The sequence below is a fragment of the Eubalaena glacialis genome, chromosome 10 (genome assembly GCF_028564815.1).
Source record: "Eubalaena glacialis isolate mEubGla1 chromosome 10, mEubGla1.1.hap2.+ XY, whole genome shotgun sequence".
Classification (NCBI taxonomy): domain Eukaryota; kingdom Metazoa; phylum Chordata; class Mammalia; order Artiodactyla; family Balaenidae; genus Eubalaena; species Eubalaena glacialis.
This window is the reverse complement of record NC_083725.1, coordinates 93828196-93849259: the sequence shown is the minus strand read 5'-3', so window position 1 is coordinate 93849259 and position 21064 is coordinate 93828196. Positions and strand designations below refer to the sequence as shown.

At 41.2% G+C, this 21064-nt stretch overlaps 1 protein-coding gene across 3 annotated transcripts in view; it reads left to right on the top strand.

The window, feature by feature from the left end:
* The window catches only part of MPPED2 (metallophosphoesterase domain containing 2), a 172438-nt gene that overhangs the window by 1573 nt on the left and 149801 nt on the right, over nucleotides 1-21064 (top strand). Inside the window, exons 1-2 of one of the 3 annotated variants that reach the window (XM_061203205.1) lie at nucleotides 4380-4446; nucleotides 16886-16908. The exons of 1 other annotated variant lie outside the window; for it this stretch is intronic. Coding sequence is in view for 1 of the 2 variants with exons in the window: in XM_061203203.1 (XP_061059186.1) it covers nucleotides 4319-4446 (128 nt within the window). In the remaining variant the exon portion in view is untranslated. Of the gene's footprint in view, nucleotides 1-4196; nucleotides 4447-16885; nucleotides 16909-21064 lie in introns of those variants that run through there. One more of the 3 variants, XM_061203203.1, reaches the window with a different exon arrangement.

The window sequence follows — 21064 nt, the reverse complement described above, 5'->3', positions numbered from 1 at the left end:
CCCGCAGCTCCGGGGCAGAGAGCAGGGAGGCGGTGGCGGCTCCGGTCGCGGGCTCCGCTCTGAGGGTTCGGGGATGCCAACGCGCCCTGGAGGCTGACGTCGGGGGCGTGGGGCTGTGATGCTCGAGCGAGGATGGCGCGGTGTCAGAGCCATTGGCCGCCGGTGGTCATCAATCAATTCGGGGCTGGGGGAAAGGTAGAGAAAGAAAGACAGGCGCCCAGCGGAGCCTGGGGCCGCGAGCGCCAGCGCCAACAGTGCCAGCAGCGGCGGCCTCAGCGGAGGCGACGGCGGTGGCAACGGGGGACTGAGCGAGTAAGGCGAGCTGGTGCTCCAGGAAGGAAGGGGGAGCTGTAGTCCGGACGAGCCGGCCGTGAGCCGGGAGGGCAGGGCGCGCGCGAGTGTGTGTGTGTGTGTGTGTGTGTGTGTGTAGTTGCTGACCACCCCCAACTGCCCACCCTAGATTTAAAACAAACACACCAATCCAAAGTAGAGAATTCCGCGCCCCCCGCCCCACCATATATAGACTCTACGCGTTGCCAGAGGCGCGGGAGAAAAGTCCTGCCCTTTCTTTCCGAAAGAATGTGCCAGCCGGGTGTCCGCAGTGCTGGAGACAAGTTCAGGTGTAAGTGCGTCGGGAGGGAGGGCGCTCTGTGGACAGAGGCACGTGGAACTTTGTGCATCCGTCTAAAAACCTTGCTGGAGAAGCCGCCCGGAAGGCTTCTGGGCATCGCTCCGGAATACAGGGATGAGTAACTGGAGATGGGCATGAGAGAGTAAGGGCGTGAGTTGAGAAAGCACTCGATCAGTGCTGCAGAGGGAGGAGAAAGCGAAATTTGGCGGAGTCGGAGCAGGCGAGTCCCAAAGTCTGGCCAGGCGGTCGGGCGGTCTTCTTAGGGCTAGTGAATAAAATGAGCATCCTTGTTTAAACGAGGAAATCACGGGCTCCTTTCTCATAGGCTGTGCCGTGCGGTGCTCGGGCAGAGAGGTCATGAGTTGTTGCTTTGAAAACTTTTGGTAAATTGGACTTATGGTGTCTAGGAGGTGGAGACAGTTATTTAATTCCTCAGCTTTTAATCCTTTCATTGCCAGCAGACTTTAAAAGCGTTTCCCACTAGATTCCTGAAAAAGAACATTCCAAGTTGCACAGCTTAAGGCACAGGATAAGTGATTGCTGTCTAGGAAATGCAAAATGTGCTCACATGATTTTTTTTTTAAAGAGAAAATCAAAGTAGCACCAGCATGAATGTTTGGCAGTATCAATCCCTTTTACATTTTTCTTTAGGATTCCTGGCATTTAGTACTGGGTTCCTTTGTTTTGTAGAGCAAATGTATTGAAGTATAAAAATGGAAATTTTAAAAAAGAATACTAGTCTCTTTAAATATTATACATATAGTAATGTAAGTGTGATGAGGATGAGATGCTCCAAAATCTGATTATTTGGAAGGTTTTACTGACTAAATATGTGAAGCAAGGTGACGCAGGTTCTTGGTAGTTTTAGGTGGTGTATCATTCTGTCTTGTTTCAAGCTTTTTCTAGATTTCTCAGGTTAGAGGAGGGAGTTTACCAAAAAACAAACAAAAAAGCCTTTCCCATGTATTGGTGTGTCCTATTCTTGGGATATGATCATCTTGTGATGTGAGTGGGGGTGAACATAGCATTTTTAAAAAATAAGCTTTTTCTCGATTTGTCTGTAAAGGTTCCTGTGAAAGTTTTGAAGCTCTCTGCCTCAGTCTGACATTTTCTTCAAAGGACTCCAGATTAAAGAAGATAGACACTGCAGGTGCACTGTTTCGATAAAACATTTGAAAGAGAACATGGTAAAGACGAATTCAAATGAGGTGCCAGCCACCCATTTAGCCTTTCCGAGTTACAGGGGCCTGTGCTTGCTGAAGAGGCACAGATCTCACTTGATAGAAAAGGCAAAATCCCATGTTGACTTTAGGGTACAGTGGACCATATAGGAGTGCAAACTGATCACCTTCTAAGTTCCATCTTTCCTGGGCTTCAAACGGGAGGGTCTGATGCTAACTACTGTAAGTCATTGCCTAGATATTTACATAATAGGAATGTATCTTTCATTTGTAGGCCATTTTGCTTAGTTTAATTAACGAGTTTACTCCAGAAACATTTAAACTGTTTCTGGAACCGGGTGCAGAGATTGTTACTGAGAGGTCACAATGGTCTAGACATGAATTTTGCTTCCCTTGCTTCTTGATGTTCTGTATTTCACACAATAGACATTGATGGCAGGGACATAAGAATTGCCATGTAATTTTTACACCACTCTCTGATTTATGCAAACACTAAGTTCTTGCAGTCTGAAAATGTGTATTTTTTCCCCTCTGTGCTTTGATGGCTAACATTCTTTTTAATGACAGTCATTTCTATAACAGGAAGATGTTTTCATTTGTTTTTACTTTTCAGCGTGGTGCAATTATGCAGTTTTGCGCTTCAGTCGTGTCTCTCGGTACTTTGTGTCTCAAAAGAGAATTACAGTACTTAGAACAGGACTGCAATTTGAAGCAGGTGTTGTGTTTTACTGTTATGCAAAATAACAGTAAAATATAATTGTGGGGGAAATTAAGGAAACAGCTGCAAACTTGGTATGAGAACTGCTACATTATGATTTGTAAGCAGTTCTTATAGATATCTTACATCAGAGGAGTGGGGGAAGATTTTAATTTGTTAATCCTACTGGCCTAGTTGTCTGTCAACTGGTGCTTAGAGGACTCATACCTCCCATGAAGTCAGGAAGGAGAAAGAGAACCCAAAGTGACACTTTGTTTAAAATGCCAGAGCACGAGGGATTCATTTCTTGGCGGTGCTGTTGTGCATTAGGAATGCAGGCAAGGTGGGTGTTATTTAGCTTGCTTTGCTAATATGAAGAAGACAATGATTTGAGTAGAACGCTGCGGAATTTCTTAGCCCAGCTAGCATATGGAGGACTACACAAGCCCTGGGTTGTAAAATAATAAAATAAATGGCCTATGGCAGGCCATCTGCCTTTTGCTTGGTATTTAAGGTGTTTCATGCCGAATTTAAATCTAATCCTATTATTCTAAATATTTTTATTTGAGATAGGAGCTAAGATTCCCAGAGCTTAATGGTGCACATGGTGAAAGTATTCTAATGTGGAGCACTTAAAGTAAGAATGTGGGTTACCTAAGGGTTATCCAGGGAGCGTGCTGCCCGCTTCTTTAAAACTTCACTGATCAATTGCAACAGCAGCGAAGCAGGGATGTGCCCTGCTCAGTCTTTGCACACTTGGTATAAAAATAAGCATCCTCATTTCCGAACCCAGGGCAGCAAATAATATATTGACATTTATACAAAGAATCAAAAAGAACAGAAACATTTTTTAAAGTATGAAACCAGCTACTGAGAATTATGCAGCACCAAGCAGGAGTGAAGTGGTAGATTCAATGGCCACCCTCCTTTACCTCTCCTTCTGGGCTCCAAGAGAGGCGGTAATGAGTGCATCCAAAATGGTGGTCCAAGCCTGGATGTATTTGACTTTCCCCTGAGTAACTGGAGGGTTTAAAGAAATTTTATTACATTTAGCAAGAAGGATTTGCCTTCCATAAAGTTCTTGGCCAGAGTGGAATCCATATACATACCAAGCTTTGAGTACCTATGTGTGTTGGGAGCCACTGTAAAAGAAAAAATTATATGTGATGTGTGCATATATTATGCGTGTATTATAGTTACACACAGGTATCTGTTATGAGCACAGCATTTTAAATTTACATTTGGCATTGTGTTTTATGGCTGTGCTAAGCACCGAGATTTCAAATTATTCTGTGATACCAACTTTGTACAGACCAAACATTCCAATTAGCAGGGAAGGTTTGGAAGATTCTCCACTTCGAGCACAAACCATTTATAGTTAGACACCATGGCAACTGTGGATGTGCCCCTTCCGTAATTCACGTTAAGTGCCATAATTATAATTAAAGAGGAAATCTTAGTTTGAACACCATTGAAATGATTTGCTAGCAGCCAGCCGTATCATTTGGAGTGTCACGTCCATTCTGAAGTACATGCTGGGTGGAGAGTTGGGAAAGGTTTTATCCATGAGGCAACCACACAGATTAAGATTTTTCCTGGACCAATTTCATGTCTAGGTGTCCCATCTGACATAGCTTAGAACATCCTCTTTTTCTTTGTTCTCATTTTTTTCATTTGTTTTTTTCAGAAACACACAGCAGTATTGATGAGTAGACCCTTGGGTTCAGAGATTGGGCTGAAACGCACCATGCCTGCTTCCATCCTTTGCTCCGGAAAGTTGTGAATTGCTCATGCCTATAGGGAGGAAGGATGGCACATGGGATTCCTTCTCAAGGCAAGGTTACCATAACGGTGGATGAGTACAGCTCCAACCCCACCCAGGCATTCACGCACTACAACATCAACCAGAGCAGATTCCAGCCGCCACATGTACATATGTAAGTATCACTCATGAACTTAAAAAAATTAGCCATCAGGAAACTAGAAATAAAATAAGAAATTCACTAATGACTTCTGCCCAGGAGAATAAAAGGTGTATGATTCCCCAAACAGATGGGTATCTATGGTTCCAAGTACAACTCAGAGGAATCCTCCACGTCGGTGTAACGCTGAACATTTCCAGAGTATGTACTTTCAACTACAATTTGGCATTAGATCTTCAGAGCCTCTGAGGGTTGCCCGCATTTTGTGTATAACAACAGAGAGGTTAAGGTATTTGCCTAATGTCACACAGTGAATTTTGGCAGAGTCTCCTGACCCCTGATTCAGTTTGCTTTATGTTATACTGCTTGCCTCCATGATGACATATCTTTAAAATTTCTGTAGTTTTTCCCCCCACACACCTCACCCTGCCACCCCTTTACATTCAGCTGGGAAACAGGCCTAATTGGGACTAATTGTCCAGCCACTGCTAAATCCATCGTCTTGCCTGTCGCTCGTAGAACGTGTGCTGCATGCTGCAGGACTCAAACAGTATGGGGAACAAAGGATTAAGGGACAGTGGAACAGTTGGTTCCAGGAATTGTACTTTCCCCTCACTCCCTAATACTATTTAAGTCATGTCTCAGTTTAAACTGTTTCAGGAGCAAAGTGTGGGAGAAATCCAGAGGCAAAGATTTTGCAGCACCTGGATGCACACCAGCTTTTTTTTTCCGTTCCTTTGCTGCAGGATGTGCTGGGCTTTCAGCAGAAGGGGCAAAAGGTCACCATCTCCCTTGTTTATTCAAGGCCTGGTGCTCATTCTCTATTAGACTCTTCCAATGTCTAACATGAGTCTTTCATAGTAGGACTAAACCCCTTTGCAAACCATTATATAGTCAAGAGAGAAAAGAGGTTAGGGCTCTGTTGACTGTTTTTGCCATTGCTGGCAAAACTGAACTCGGGGCATGTCCAAGTCACAAGCTCTTTTTTAAGTAATTGTTTTATTTGGGCATTTAAAAAAAGACAGTAGGTCTCCCCCCCCACCCAACACGCACACACATACACACACACGCACACATACACACACACACACACTCTCAACCTCCCCCACCAAATTTAGAAACACTAACCAAACAAAAAGATCCTTCTCTTGACTGCCTGGGTAGTATAGTAAATATTGGGATGTTACTTCGCAAGTATGCATATTCTGTAGAGCTACTCAATTATCTATGATGGGAATTCTGCAAAAAAAGGAGAAGAAGAAAAAGAGAAAGAAATCCTTGCAAATGGTTAATGCTAAACTATTTCTAAGATTTTTCTACTTTCTTTAAATCAGAATATATTCATGATAATGAAGGATTCCTAACATGGTTTTAAGGAGAGGTTTTTAAGGGGAATAAGATTTTTCTTTGTTAAAATGGCTTTTCTGAACAATAACTGTGTTCATTTCAAATATTCCTTTTATTCTTCTGCTTCTGATAATTTCTTTTTCTTCAAATATGTTATAGAATGTGTGCAAACTGGACTTAGGATTCCTTTAGCTCTGCTTTGCTGGTGTGACGTTTTGTATTAAAGAATCACAAAGCACTTTGTGGATTCTGTTTCCTCCCAGGCAAAAGAAATATGTTTTGCCCCAGATTCCTTGGAAAATGACTGATGGGGAATCTCAGCTTATTCTTCCCTTGTTTGTAGCCCTAAGATTCCACTGGTGAACTGTGAATGCACAGAGATATTTGAAAAATCATGTAACTTTAGGACTGATGTGCTTAGATCTAGCCATGAAAAATTCGAAGGATCAAATTATACCTTTTATGAAAACAAGGCTTGAAAAATGGAGTTTGCAGTGGCAGCCTAGACAGCTGTGTAGCCCTTTTACCAGACTTCCTTCCTAGAAGTAGAGGATTCTTCCACGGTCAACTCCAGCTGGCCTTTTCACCTTCATCACCCACTAAGGGCTTCCCACCTGAACCCTTTGTTCCAGCCACGCATGTTGGCTCTGCCACCTGAGCACCCCGTGAGCCTTTCCATCTCGATGCTTTTACTGTTTCTCACAGCTGAGACACTCACATTTATGCTCTGCTGAGAGCCAGTTCAGGCCCCTCTATGTCTAGGAAACCTCTTCTATCTCACCCAATCCAAAATGACTGTGCCTACCTACCCCCCCTACCAACACGATGTCCCTCGTTATTTGGTGTTTACTTCAAACCAGACCACCTCCATTATAATTTCCCTCTCTATCTCTCCCCTCTCTCCCACCTGCCCTCTCTCTCAACAATATCATTCATTTCTTAAAGGCAGGGATTGAGCAGGTAACAGGTGCTTAGAAATACTAATTGATTGATTGCTTGATTGATCCATTAATTTGATTGTGCATTGAGATGAGAAATTGTGATTGAGATTTGGAAATTTTCATTGGGATCCTTCTGTCCTGTCAATATTTTGAGTGTTTGTCTGAACATGTGTGCATGTTATCAAGATGCTGGCCGACCTTTTCCTTGGCCTTTCGTTTCCGTGCTTGGTGCCCTGGCACAGTGACTGGCCCATGCTGGGCATTCAGCTATCTTGGTTAAATGGGATCATGTTATATTTTAAAAGATTGCCCTGAGTCTAAATAGAAACTTAAATTGGCTGGAAAATACCTATAAAATGTTTAGTCTAAAATGTCTTAAGTTTTTCTAAAATTTTTAACATGCTATGGTAGAGCTTTACTCCTCTCCACAAAGATATTGTCTTTTCCACTTGAATAGTTGCTCATTTATTTTGCATGGGTTTCTTAAAATATTTGCTTTCCTTTGGCACTTAACAACTGAGGTCTATGAAGACCCATGACAGATCACCTGGATTGGAGTTACAATGCTGGGCCCTTAAATGATCTGTTATTTTCTTTCATGAAACCTAGTTGAGGTTTTCTTACCTTAGTTAAGGAATAGCTCACTTCCCATTTAATTTAGTTTGTCTCACCTCAGCTTTGTGACCCATCTTGGGCAATTTACTTCTTTTTCTCATGGCCTCAGTAAATGTAAACATTTGTACCAAATGATAGTTATGGATCTTTTTAACTCTGACATATTAAGATTAAGATTGCAATTAAGACATTTATTTGCAAGGTGTTGCTGTGGAGGGAACACAGATGCATAAGACCTGGTTCCCATCTTTAGAAGCTCATCACTGATTTCAGAGTTGTTGTTTCCACCGGCTTTAAGGGTTTACTCCGTGGTCTTGGTTTGGTTTCACTGTGAGTTCTGACCAGGTTGCCACCAAGCTTTCTAAGAGTTACTAGCCTATACATCTCTGCCTGTGACGTAGGGAGGATTTTTTTTTAAAAGCAAGCAATCCGATATGACCTTGGAAAAGAAAATTAAAGTGCAGTTGGAGTTGACAGGGCAGACTTGAACCCAGAATTCATGAGCCCCTCTTATCCAGACTCTTGAACATACTGATAGATGTGATAGTTGAAAACCAACAATTAACAGGGCTTCATTTTTCTACAACCCTGTCATCTTCCCCAGCAGAATGTTATTTAGTATTTTTAATGATGAAAATTATTTAGTATTTTTAATGATAGTGGGAGGAGGTGCTCAAGGAGCCAGTGTAGGTCTGAAAACACCATCAAGATTTGGTATGTTTTAGATTATCTGAGGCCTAATGAAATGCTGTAAAACATCTTTAGTAGGGTACCCAACCATCTCCGTTTTTGCACCGGAAGTCCCACATTCCGGGAGACCCCTCAGTCCCCTGCAAACCAGGATGGTTGGCTACCCTACTGAGGTTAATTCCTCACCTTTTTCTTTAAGGTTTGGTTGCTAGGAAGCTCAAATCAAATTTTATTTTCAGTTTTAGCTACGTCCTTGTCTACGGCTTTAGTTGTCAACACCCCTGGAACCTTACTTAGCTCTTGTTCTTTTATACTTATTTTGAGGAGGCAGTGTAGTGTCGTGGTCGGAGTCTCCAGTGGAATCAGATTGTTTTATTTAAAACCTGGTTGCACCACTTACTAGCTGTGTAACCAACCGTGGACAAAGGTATTAACTTATCTGGTTTTTTCCCCCGTCTCTAAAGTGTGGATGGTAAAAGTAGTGCCTATCTCCAAAGGTTGCTGTGAAGGTTAAAAACATTATGACTTGTAAAGTTTTTAGAGGAGTGCTTAGTACATACTCTGTACTCAGTAAATGTTAGCTCTTCGCATTAATGATTGTTTTATTGATTCTGCACCTTTTTATTCTAAGCTGTCTCAGTCCATTTTGAAAATCACTGGAGTATAAATAAATGAATAACTAAGAAAATCACTAGGAAGTTTGTCCTGTCTTCCTCCAGGACTCATTACTAGCAAACTTGGCCGGGTGGGAGTTTTGGCTGTCAGGGTTGGAAGGTGCCCTGACTTCTTTTTTTAAATTTTTTATTGAAGTATAGTTGACTTACAAAATTGTATTAGTTTCAGGTGTACAAAATGTAATTCTGTATTTTTATAGGTTATACTCCATATAAAGTGATCATAAAATATTGGCTATATTCCCAGTGTTGTACATGACATTCTTGTAGCTTATCTGTTTTATACCTAGTAGTTCGTACCTCTTAATCACCCTCACTTATTTTGCCCCCGCTCCACCTCTTACCAATCTAGCAACCACCAGTCTGTTCTCTGTGTCTGTGAGTCTGTTTCTGTTTTGTTATATTTGTTCGTTTGTTTTATTTTTTAGATGCCACATATAAGTGAAAACATACAGTATTTGTCTTTCTCTGTCTGTGCCTTGACTTCTAATTGCCTGTCAAGGAGTGTCTCACCTGCCTTCAGTTACTCCATGGGATTGACAGTCCCAAGGGGGCAAGGAATCCCCAGAGCTGAGTGTCACCTGCTTGTTCTCTGCAGAATCACAGTGGCCTTCATTCACTTGTGCTCGTCTCAGGCCCTTGTACCCCCATCAGTGTCTTAGGCTCTCTACCTATGGCTGTGGTAACAACAGAAGCATCAAGAGTTAACCATAACTAACTAGGACTGAGTACAAAGGGCACAGCTTGAGCTGGGGAATGAGGACGGTATTCACATGGCAGCTGAGAATGTGGTCTGAAATCAGAGATCTGTATACACATGCTGATCCCTCCAGTTACTAGCTTGGCTAGGTGATGATGGACAGGATTACTGAACTTCAGTCTTCTCATCTGTAAAATGGGTTTGATGAGTCTCTAAGACGGTTGTAAACAATATATGAGATGATGTATATGACATAGTGCCCAGAAGATAGCACTTGATAAATAGATGCTGTGATAATATTTATGGTCTTGTGCATTAGCTGGTGAGCATGAAATAAGTGTTAACATCTTTCTGTTTGAACTGCTTGCATAAAACTTGACAGTCCAACTTGTTCTTGTTGCTTTGTTGTGTTTTACAGCATCTGTCAATGTTTGTTTGGGCATTGCTAATCCGAAATGATCTGAAGCTTTTAGGGTATCTGGGTGATCATTCCATGCCAAATTCTTACAGGATTTTGTTTGTCTGATCTGAAGTTTCATTCTTACATGGTAGGAAGTAAATGTTAATTTCAGGTCTGAATTAGGTATCCTTAGATGCAGGAACAACGTTACAGAAGAGTGTTACAGAATGATGCCATTTGGTTAAAAAAAAATCTCAAAATGTGTAGAAAGATAAATACCAACATTACTGGTGATCATGTAGGGAATAAATTTGCAAACAAATCTGGGGGAGGGAGTGATGGGTAAAGATCTTACACTTTTTATTTTATATACTTTTGTATAATTTAAATTATTTTTATAAGAACTATGTAATACTTTTATGATAATAAAAACATTTTTTTAAAGAATGATAAAAATGTGATTTGTCTACAGTCCCTTCTGCTTTGTTAGCAAGATTTGCATTAAAGGCTCACTCTAATGTAAATCTTCTACTTTCTTTGAGGACCGCTTCCTTGGGAGGTACCTTCTGCTGTTTTATGTTATAATCAAGGTATAGACCAAAGGCTGTTCACTGGTTCAGTATAATTCAGCTTGGTCATGTGTGGGAAGATGTGACGCCAAGGATGCTGACTACTTCTTAGTCCTATAACTGGAGGGAAATTTCTTTAAGAAGTACCTTCCAATTCATTTTTGAAAGCCAGCGGAGTATATAGTATCAGTAAACAGCTTGCTATAGTGGATGACTTGACAGTGTTTCAGGGAACCTGGATTCTGGTCCTGTCTTGGTCACTAATTAGGTTTGTGATCCCGAGCAAGTTGAGCCTCTTTGAATTTCAAGTTCCTCACCAGCCATTGGACTCGATGCCCTTTAGCATCGTTCCTTCCTACTCTGGCAGTCTAGGGTTTCTCCTTTTCTTCTCTTTTCTTTAGTCTGTTTGAAATTAAGAACACAAATCCCTCATCATTAGTGATATTCTGTAGGGAAAGACTATAATAGTGAGATATCATGGGGATGCTTTGGAGGGGGAAGACCAATGACCTCTTCCTCACACAGAGGAAGAGTATCAATGAATGAGCGAACGTCTGGGGCTCTGTAAAATTGCACATTACTAACAAGGTAGAAATTCACCCTTTGTTGCAGACCTGGGCTGCATTCGCTGTGCAAAAAAAAAAAAAAAAAATTTCTAAACATTTTTCTCTTGGTAAGCTGCTTTCTCCTTCTCATTACAAATTTATCACCGGCCTGAACATTAGCATGGCCATAATTTCTGTTAATGTTTTCAATCTGAAATTCGTCTTGGAGATGGCTGAATGGCCCTTTTGGTTTGTGCTCATATATAAACACGGAGTATTTTTCTTTTCCTCTCTCATTTCTTTTTAAAAATAAGTTCTTTTTCCTATATGCTCCCTGAGGGCACTGGTCTTGTGGTCCGTGGCAGTTAGACTTCATTTTAGAACTGACTTATTTCCTATTCCGTCGATTTCTTTGTTTGAATTCTGGCTTTAAAAAGGCAACCTAAAATTAAATAATTTTTTTTGTCCGTATGGATTTGTTCTTAGAAACTTAGCTGTATGTTGCATAACTGGGTAGTTTTGTTTGTTTGTTTGTTTTTGGTTACTTGACTCTCTGGGAGGGTAAAGAATTTTGACAAATAAAGTGGATTCTTTCTACTGTGGTATGCCTGGATTTCAAATCCTGAAGCAGTTATCTACATTTACAGAGAGAAAGATTCGTACGGAAAGTGTGGCCAGTTCCTATCCTGAAACTAGGAACTCGCTGCTCACCTCTCCTTATGGATTAAATTTATCTCCTGCTCTAAGTACAGTTTTTTAAAAAATTTCTTTTAGGGAGACATTTTGATAAAAATAGACAAAATGACAAGACTAGCTAAACAGGAAGTATTATAATAGGGAGTCTGTATTTGAAACATGCTTAATTTTAATTCTGAGATTTAGAGCCAATGAAGACGTAGATTTTAAGACATAAAAACAAAGCTAATGCCACTAAATCTGCCACATTTTGTATAACAAACTCTAGGTAGTTCTGAACTATTTCCAAAAAGGAGAAAAAGCTCACCGAGTCTGGGAAGATCTATCCACCATCAGCTTGTTTTTCTTCTTTTTCAGTATTTCCTTAGCTCTCTCCTTCCCATGTCTCTTCCCCTTTTAGACTTTCCTAGCATCCTGGAAACAGGATGTTTCAGTAGCTATCCTGGCATGATTAGGCTATTATTTCAATATTAGTACAGACAAAACTACCACACTTTTCCAGACAGCCGTGTTAGTCTGCCTCTTTTTTTTAATGTAAAGAGTACACTTAGAGGCTTTGTCTATGTAGAAACACTAACTCTGCAAAGAGGAAACTCTGTTGAATTTATTGGCCTTTGCAGTATTTGGGTCTGCATATTTTTCTTCTATTTTGCTTTGCAGATTTTTTTTCTTCAGTTTCTGTCCCTTTAGAAGGGTAAAATATATGCAAATAAGAAAATGCGTTGTTGCAGGCTTTTCATTTTTTTTCCTTTACCACAAATCAAGAATATAAGCCCCTCTAGTTGGTTTAAATTTTTGTATGGTTTTATATTAAATAGCAAAGCTCTTGACACTAGTTGAGAAAAAAAACAGGAAAAGAAACACTAGTACCATTTAATAAAGCAAACAAGTAAATTTTCAGTACTTGATACTATTGCGCCTTAAAATTCCAGATGAGCATTAAACCCTTCTTGAAGTTCATTTGTTGGTAGTGGCTTCGTTAAAAGATTACAGGGCACTACACCATAACATGAACTCTACTCAAATCCATGTATTTCTTTGGATAGACAGTCTCTGAAACCTTCCAGCTCAAAGATTTGACAATTCTTGGATTGGAAAAATATCTTTTCCCATCTTTTGGTGGGCTATTTTTGCATTGCTGCTGATTGGCTAAGAAAAGTGGCTTACTTGTAGTATTTAGTTTTAGGTATTTGGGCCACAGACCAAGTTTCAAACCGTTTACGTATTGTACACTTAGTTTAAAATGTGTTTTGCACAAAGACTTAAAACTGAAATCAAGAAAAAAAGTGGAATCTCCCACCAGCTAAGCAACCTCAGCATGTTTCTCTAATTTCCTGAGTGAGCCTTTTGCTCTGACATAGACATTCGACCAGCTCTATTTTGGTCCTGAGTTTTGGAAAATTTTTCCCCCTTTTGCTTCATTTTGCTTTGCCTTAAGACTTCAGAGATAACCACAGAAGCCTGTCAGACTGCATTAGGCATTTTTTAAAAAAATCACAAGTATCATACCCATTGCTCTTGGTTTTGCCTTATATTTAATATATTCCATTTTTCTTAAAAGTACCAACTTTTACATGTTGGTCCTGCTTGGGTGGGCAGCAAATATAATGTGGAGATACATGTTTTATGGAGAAGAGGGAAGATAGTGGTATATGTGAAGGAGAGAGAAAAGAGGAGAGGGAGGGCCTAGCAGATATATTCTGTTAGTTCATAACTCTTTCTTGCCATTATGATGTCCCTGGCCTTGGGCTTGACTTTAACACCAGGAGCGTGTCAGCATCCCTAAACATCCTCAGCAGGAAGATAAGACAGATTTCACCTTGGCTTTGTGGGGTATGCATGCCAACTCTACATACCAATGAATCCAGCATTTGAAAGGATCAGAATAACAATTTTTGATCCCTGAGAAGGAGCAATTTGGTAGGCCTTTTTAGGTAACTCAGAAGTTGAGGTTTGCATTTCAATACATAAAAAAAAAAATCCATTTGAGAAATAGTGAACTATGAACTGGCTTTTGAGAAATGTAAAAGTATCTGAAACTTCAATTGCCCAAGGTCTGCCATCTGTTAGTATCTAGGAGACTTACCATGTGTTGTGCTCAAATTCTGACTTTTACAGGTTAACTTGTTTTCACTTTGTTCCTGACCTTCACATTTTGGGCACAGCTGGATGCACTGAAACCTATTTTGACTCCACCAACTTAGAGAAAAGAAGAATGAGGAGGGGGGAGTCTTTGGGAAGAATAGACAGACTGGGAAGGAGGTATTAACTCCTAAAGGATATTAATTCCGAATTCTTCCATAATGCAGTTCAAAGAAGGATCTGTTTTCCCCCATGTGAAATATAAAGGCATAGGTAGGTGTCCTTTTCCTTACAGAAGAGTGAGTCCACTACCACCCCCTTGCCCACTGACCCTCTTGAGAATTCAGAAGGGAAATAATAACCTCGCGGGAGGTGGTTGGCCCCATGTCGTGCCCCTTGGTGGCGGATGGCTGGCCTGTTTTGCATCTCTCCATCTCGACCCCTCCACCACGTTAACGGCAGCCGGCACGCTCCACTGTTTATCTTGGAATTGGATACCATCATCTTGGCAACCAAACTGGGACCTTTCCTGCTCAGATTGTTTGTCATTTGTTGTTAATTATCTGTTACCATAAATTCTGCACTTTGAGAAAAAAGGGAATGTTTTGAAATATTTCCTCCAACATGTAAGTGGAGCTTCATTTTCTGTGGACAGAAGAGGGGGAAAAAAGATCAGCCCTTTTGGGAATGGGTTTCAGGGAAATCAAATGCTCTGGTTTTTCAGACCGGATGGGTTAGATCCTGCTAATGCAGCCAGGATTTGCAGCAGAAGAACCTTTGCAATTCAGGAATGGTCTATATTTGTGAGAGGTACCCCCTTTTGAGGGGAAAAAAAAAATTTACCTTTACATAAGGAGTTGTGCTTTTATCGCAGTCTCTTTGTACCATAATTGTGTGTTGTGTGTGTATGCTCGAGAGCCTGTTCCCTGCAGTCAGTTTCTCACTTTCAAAGGTTATTAAGACAAAGCAGTCCAAAGTGAAAAGTAGCTTCTGCTTACTTGCCTTTATGAGGCGTTTATTTTGTCCAGTGTAGAATTAAAATGAGCTTTCTGGCCATTAGTGGATTTTAGTCATGCCCCCGCGCTCTGCAGGGAAGGTTGTGTCACCTTATAAACAAACTGCACTGTTTTGTGAGGTGCTGTATCATGAGCCGAGGGAGCCACCGCTGGACTTACTGTCTTAACAAAGCGGTCAACAGAAGAACAGGAGACAGGAAGAATGCATGCATGCATTTTAGAGGGGAGAGTTTGGGAGTGAAGTGGTTATTGCTAAGCAGAAATCCAGGCACATTTAAAGACATAAAAACTGAAATCGTTTGAAAAGTTCCAAAAGAAAGTATATCCAGAATCCAGGCTGTCTCTCCACCCCGGGACCCCTTACATGTGTTCACTTATAGTCTCTGTGGCTAGTATCTCATCTTTACCATGGGGATCATAACAATATATGCTTCCATAGGTAATGGTGAAGGTTATATTAGATGATGCTTAGCATTGAGTGAAGCACTTAGCACAGTATCCCAACGCTCAATGCATGGTAGCTACTGTTACTAATATTGTTTACCCACAACATCAACGCTTGAACTTCAGCAGAGTTTTAATGGCGGCACATGGACCATCATCACCATAACTTTTTTTGGTTGCCATTAAGTTTGGTGTGTCTGTTTTCTTCTCGTTGAGGAGCTTTTGTTTTTGTTTTCCTCTCATTGTTAAAGTTTTTAGGGTTGTGCTGTCTCCCAAGGGATTCCCCACACTGGGAGGAAGGGATTGAGTCTCTGTTAACCTGCTGATAGTCAGGGGCACAGACTTAATAAACACCGATCGCAGCTCCTGCCTGCTGCTTGGGACAGTGTAGCTCTCAGAGATGTGCCTTTTCCTGGAGTTGAGGAATTTGCTTGGGTCTGCTGCCTTTGGTTTCTGCAGAGCCAGAAAATGTTCTTCCCAGGCTTAGAAGGAAGGAATCCTGACAATGGTGTTGCCTCTGAAATAAAACATCCTTTCTACGTATTCCACTTCCGTTATCCTTTTATTTCCTCTCTCAGTGTTTTTTAAAGGGAGTACGGTAGGTGTGTGTGCATTATTTTAGAGCACAGATGACAATCAGATTTTAGGAGTAAGAAATGAGTATTAACCTAGTGTCTCAGATTTAGGAACAGTTTGCGTATGAGAACAAGAGACTGGATGGAGGAGAATGGAGGTTGAAAAACGCACCCTCAGACTGCTCTGGGGGAGGCTGGGAGAAGGATTTAACACTTTGGATTCTTTAGAGGCCATTAAAACTCTGATGGGATCGGATTACCTGACTGCACATCTGAAACATGAAACTCTTGCCCAAACCGTGCAATTGAGTTAAGCTCAAAATTCAAGGCCTTCCCCTAAGACTGGCCTCTGGGTAAGCCTCGCTGCGGATGGCAAAATGATTTCCTTTGAGAGAAGCAAGACTGCAGTGCGGTTTTTATGGCCAATTGAGCCTGTATTTTGGTGCCAGCCAGACAGTTGGCAGCACTTAGTGCCAAGTTCGGTGATCTGTCCACCAGTTTTTCCCAAGGTCTTCAATTCCGTCTGGATTCAGGGCTGACATTGAAGAGAAGTACATTGTACATCCAACTTCCTAGGCATGCCTCCTGAATTTTTTATTTTTCCAAGTGGAGAGGTACTGAGAGGTGCCAGGAGAGCAAGAGGCTGCTCCCCTGCCGTCAACTTTGAGGCTTGGAATGATGTCCTCCTCTCTAAATACACTTCCTTTCCTCTCTCCACCTGCGTCACTGCTTCAGGGGAGCCCCTACCCCTTTCTCTGGATTACATGAACCCTTTGTGTGTATGGACTCAGAGCACCTACAAGTAATGCTTTCCCTTGGTCGCACTTTTTATAAATGTGTTTTCTGAGTGTTTGTGAAATGTCTGTCTTCCACTAGGCTTTAAGCTCTCTGAAGGCAGCAACTCTTTTTATTTTGTGTTGCCCGTCTGTATCCACAGCACGTATCACAGTGCTATCACATTCTAGACACTCTCCAAATACTTGTTGAATGAATGAATGACAGTTGAGTTTTCAGGGATTCCATGTTCTCTTACTATGTGCTTTCCCACGAAGTGTGTGCTCCCTTGGAATCATTCATTCAATTTGAGAGCATGTATTTAGACTTGATGGTATACTTGGCTTTAAAAAGGGTAACTTATGAGTCTCCCGTGTTTTTTTCAGGATGGAGCTGGATGAAGCTCAGAGTGAGTATTTCTGATACTCCTACACTAATGCTATGATCTGTCCTGCCTTCGGTTGACTCTTACTTTGACAGTAGTAGACTCTCATTTCTAACACAGGAAAAATATCAAAGTTTCACTTTCATCTTGACCCTAAAGATTTGGGTTTCCTATCTTGTTCTCTACCTTAAAAACTGAGGTATTAGAAAGTATGTTGTCTTAACTCCTTGTAAAGTGCTTATTTATTTATCCTATTTGGCATCAACTATTATTGGCTAGAAGCTTGAAATTAATTAGGATATATTTCAGCCCGAGTACCAGGAGCCTGTCAGCTGTCCCTAATATGTGGAGTTTACCTGAAATGAAGACCATGAAAACGGGTCATCTCTTATCATGGGAATCACACATTTTGCATAAAGTGAACCAATTTTATTCTGTATCCTTATGTTTTTAACAACTTTCCTTTTTTTTTGTAGTAAACTCTTCTAGTTCTTATCATATGACTATTTTCACAGAAACCTGTGATTTGGGTTTACTACAGATAACACCATTATAACAGCATTGGTGTTATATAGTGATTGAAAGCCTTCTGAAATTTTTGTTTTAAAGGTGAAACAAATGAAATTTAAAGGAAGTATGTAATGGATTTCTAATTACTGGTGACTAAGCTATACACTTCTTGAAAAGTAAATGACAAAAAAATGCTGCTGAAGAGTGCCAAGCTTAAGGAAGAATTTTACAAGGGGCAGAGCATAAAAGAGGGGAGAGAATAAGAGAGATTTGCATGGCAAGCACTTTGGGGCAGGAAGTTGTTAATTTAGGTGATGGGCTTTAGGTTTTCTCCCTGACTGTCCCCTTACTGTGTCTACTAAGAAAGGTGTTGTATAATTAGGCTTTCTGGAGATCCCCTTTGGCTGAGGACCTAATTGAGTTTCAGGACTAGAGAGCTGAGCTGGATGGAGTTGGGGGAGCTTTTGGCCCTGCTGGTCGAAACCCTTTGATGGACCTGCCTCTTTGATACGTACCTGTAGTGACTGGCAGTGACATTGTTTGGGGAAAGTATGGTTTAGTAATTGAGTAGTCAGTGCTCCTTAGTATATGAAAATCTCTCTTTAACATAGGGAAGACACCAAAATCCACATGTGCAATTTAAATGAGCTTGTATTCTGCATTATAAATATGCACCGGATGCCAAGTAGAAAACCGGAACACTCTCTCAGGATGCTGTTAGGGCCAAGCGGAATCTCATTAGGGACGGCTTCAAAGATCAGTTCCTCGTGTCCATAAAAACAAGTGTAAATTATCTGGTGCGCGCCTGCTGTTAGCAGTTGCAGTGTTGCATTATGCATGATGCCAGACTGCACAGAGGAGCCGCAAACCGCTCGGAGCTCCGAAATAGATGTGGGGATTCCTCCACCCATACACAGATATTTTTTTGGTGCTGAGTCCTACATTTTGGAAATTTATTGGTGTGTTTCAGTTAATGGAGGGTGCCACATATAACCTGCTCGTACATTTTTGATGAATTGGAGTCAGTTCGGAGAGGCGTGATAAGGCTCTGAATTGTTTATATGAATGACCAATCTACTCAGATTTATGTATTTTGTCCACATCTGGAGTCAGATTAGGGGCATAGCACAGTGCCTGGTACAATAAATAGTTACTGATGAAGAAGTGAATAAATGGATGTCTTCTTGGGTCTAGCAGTCAGAATAATGTAGAAATGCAAACCACCCAGCCCTTGTCTAGTAGGGATGTTTTGCTTATTTAGGGAGACAATCAAATGTGTCTGAATTAAATAACACTTGATAAAATAACTGTGTGTGCATTGTTAGTAATAGAAGGATCAAGGTGTATTTTTGCATACCTGTGTGCTGTGCTCACTGTGAGGGAAACATGTAAAGACTTTTACATATGGACAGTTGGGAACCCACAGAGTTTAAATGACCAGAGCAAGGTCACACAGGACGCCTGACTTACAGTACATTGTGTGTCTCTTTATGACCCTTAGTGGGCAGAAGGTGCTTAAGCAACTTACAGTTTGGGGCAGACAATAAATCCTAACCGACGTCCGCTGAAAAAAAATGCATAACGTGAAAGTTGTGAGTTAAGTTTTATTTGGGGCAAATGAGGACTATAGCCTGGGAGACAGCTTCTCAGGTAGCTCTGAGGAACTGCTCCAAAGAGGTAGCGGGGAAGGTCAGTATATTATATATATATGATTTTAGTGAAGCACCAGTTCTGGCAGAGGCTGGCTGCTAGTCACGAGGAGCAAATGTCTCCGTTAATGATTTTAGTACTTTTCTAGATATGAGGAGATGCAAGAATTTGCGCTCATAAAAATCTTCTCCTGAAAATATCTAACTATCTGAAGTCCAGTTCTGTCAGTTTTCCCCAGATCACAGAGGTGCCTCATTCCTGGTCTCCATCCTGAACTCCTTTCAGGGAGTGTTGAAGGTCAGTGGCTGTGGTGGATAGTGATTTAATCCTTGTAGAGGCAGATGGCAAGTGCCAGTTTTTAGTTGGCAGTGAGTAGGAGAAGCGGGGGAGAATTTCTTTAAGAACACATCTGAAATAAGCCTTTTACGAGTAACCTGACTTCATTCTATTAAATTGCTTTCCAATTTTATTTCCTAATTTTCCACTGTAGACATAGCCCAGGTTAGTCAAAGGGTCTTCATGTCTAATTCTTTTCCCAAACATGAAAGAAGGAAAGCTCCCTGTAGGAGGCACCCCGTTACGGAAAACTGTTTAAATAAAACAGGAGCAGCTATTTTCTGCCATGGAGGATCACACTTTGCTTTCATTTCATAATATTTCCTCCTTTTCTTACCACCCATGTGTCCCTTGGTTCCTCTAAAACCTGGCAGCGTTTTTCTGTACCTCAGAGTCCAGAAACCACGGACATTTCCTACTCGGAGACGACGCATATTGGACGGCACTTGCATCTTTGCTGGGATGTGGGAACTGAGAAGTGTGGAGCCATATGCCGTGGACTTGGACGGTGGCTCACATTCCAGACAAGTGAAATGGTTTCTGGCCCACTGCTTGTGCTGTGTGGGAATGAGCAAACCTATACGCTTCTAGGTCTTTTGGAGACATGAAGATGGAAGGTTAGATGCTTCAACACAGTACCTTTTACGAAGTTCAATTTGAGTACAGTTTTGAGACCTGACCGTGGTTGTATATCAAGGGTTACTTCAAAGTCACCTGCATTTTTGAGAATTTCTGAAAGGTTGCTATTTGGAAATAATCTCTCTGACCAAAAAAAAGTGGTGTTACTGCATAGAAAATTGCTTCCGCGAGCCGTAATCGGTGTTGGCATCACTTGGGAGACCATCGAAGTGTGTCTTCTTCACTAAGATTGAGAAACCCCATAGCCACGAGTCACTCTGCAAGGAGCATTTCCAGCCACGTGCAGTTTTCCTCTTGGAAAAAAGCTCTGTGGTAGGTGTGAGGTATCCTATTAAACTTCTTTATGTTAAAACTGCAGCTGGGCCCAAGTTGGCTTTGGCGATGGTCCTCTCTGCCTAGGGTGCTGCAGATCTAGCTATCAACGAGACTCTCACCAAATGCCTCGGATGCTGGTGCAGTGGCCTGCAGCTGGGCCTTGGCTCAGTTGCTGGTGGTGAGCCAGAAGTACCTGTTAGATCTTTAAAAACGGAGCAGCACAGACAAGTAGAAGAATTCTTCCAGCTCCGTGGCTTTTCTGGGAAGTTCAGAGAGGGCATTTGGCAGCAACTTTTGCATTCAGTTCTAACTATTGAACTTCGTAATAGGAAAATTATCTAATAAAAGCTCTAGTTTTGGGTGGTGATTAAAATGAGTAGTTCTGGAATGCTCAAGACCCCCACTTAACTGCACAGAGAAGCTCATAAAATATGCATGGTGAGGAGTGCAGCTAGTGAATATGTTAGTTGTAGCAGTCTATACCTCCCTGTAGAAATTATACATCTCCATTGTTTATATACAAATGTGTGTGTATGTATCTGCACGCATACCCACAGATAAATGAAGGTTTAAAATTAAACATAGATGAAAGTGTTTTCTGAACACTGCTTATGGCTATCTAAAAAACAAATAAAACATTGGATATTGTTTGCATGTGGGTTGAACACCTCAGCTAACGATTACTAACACGATTGACCTTGTTTTCTATTGAGGGCACCGAGAAGCTACA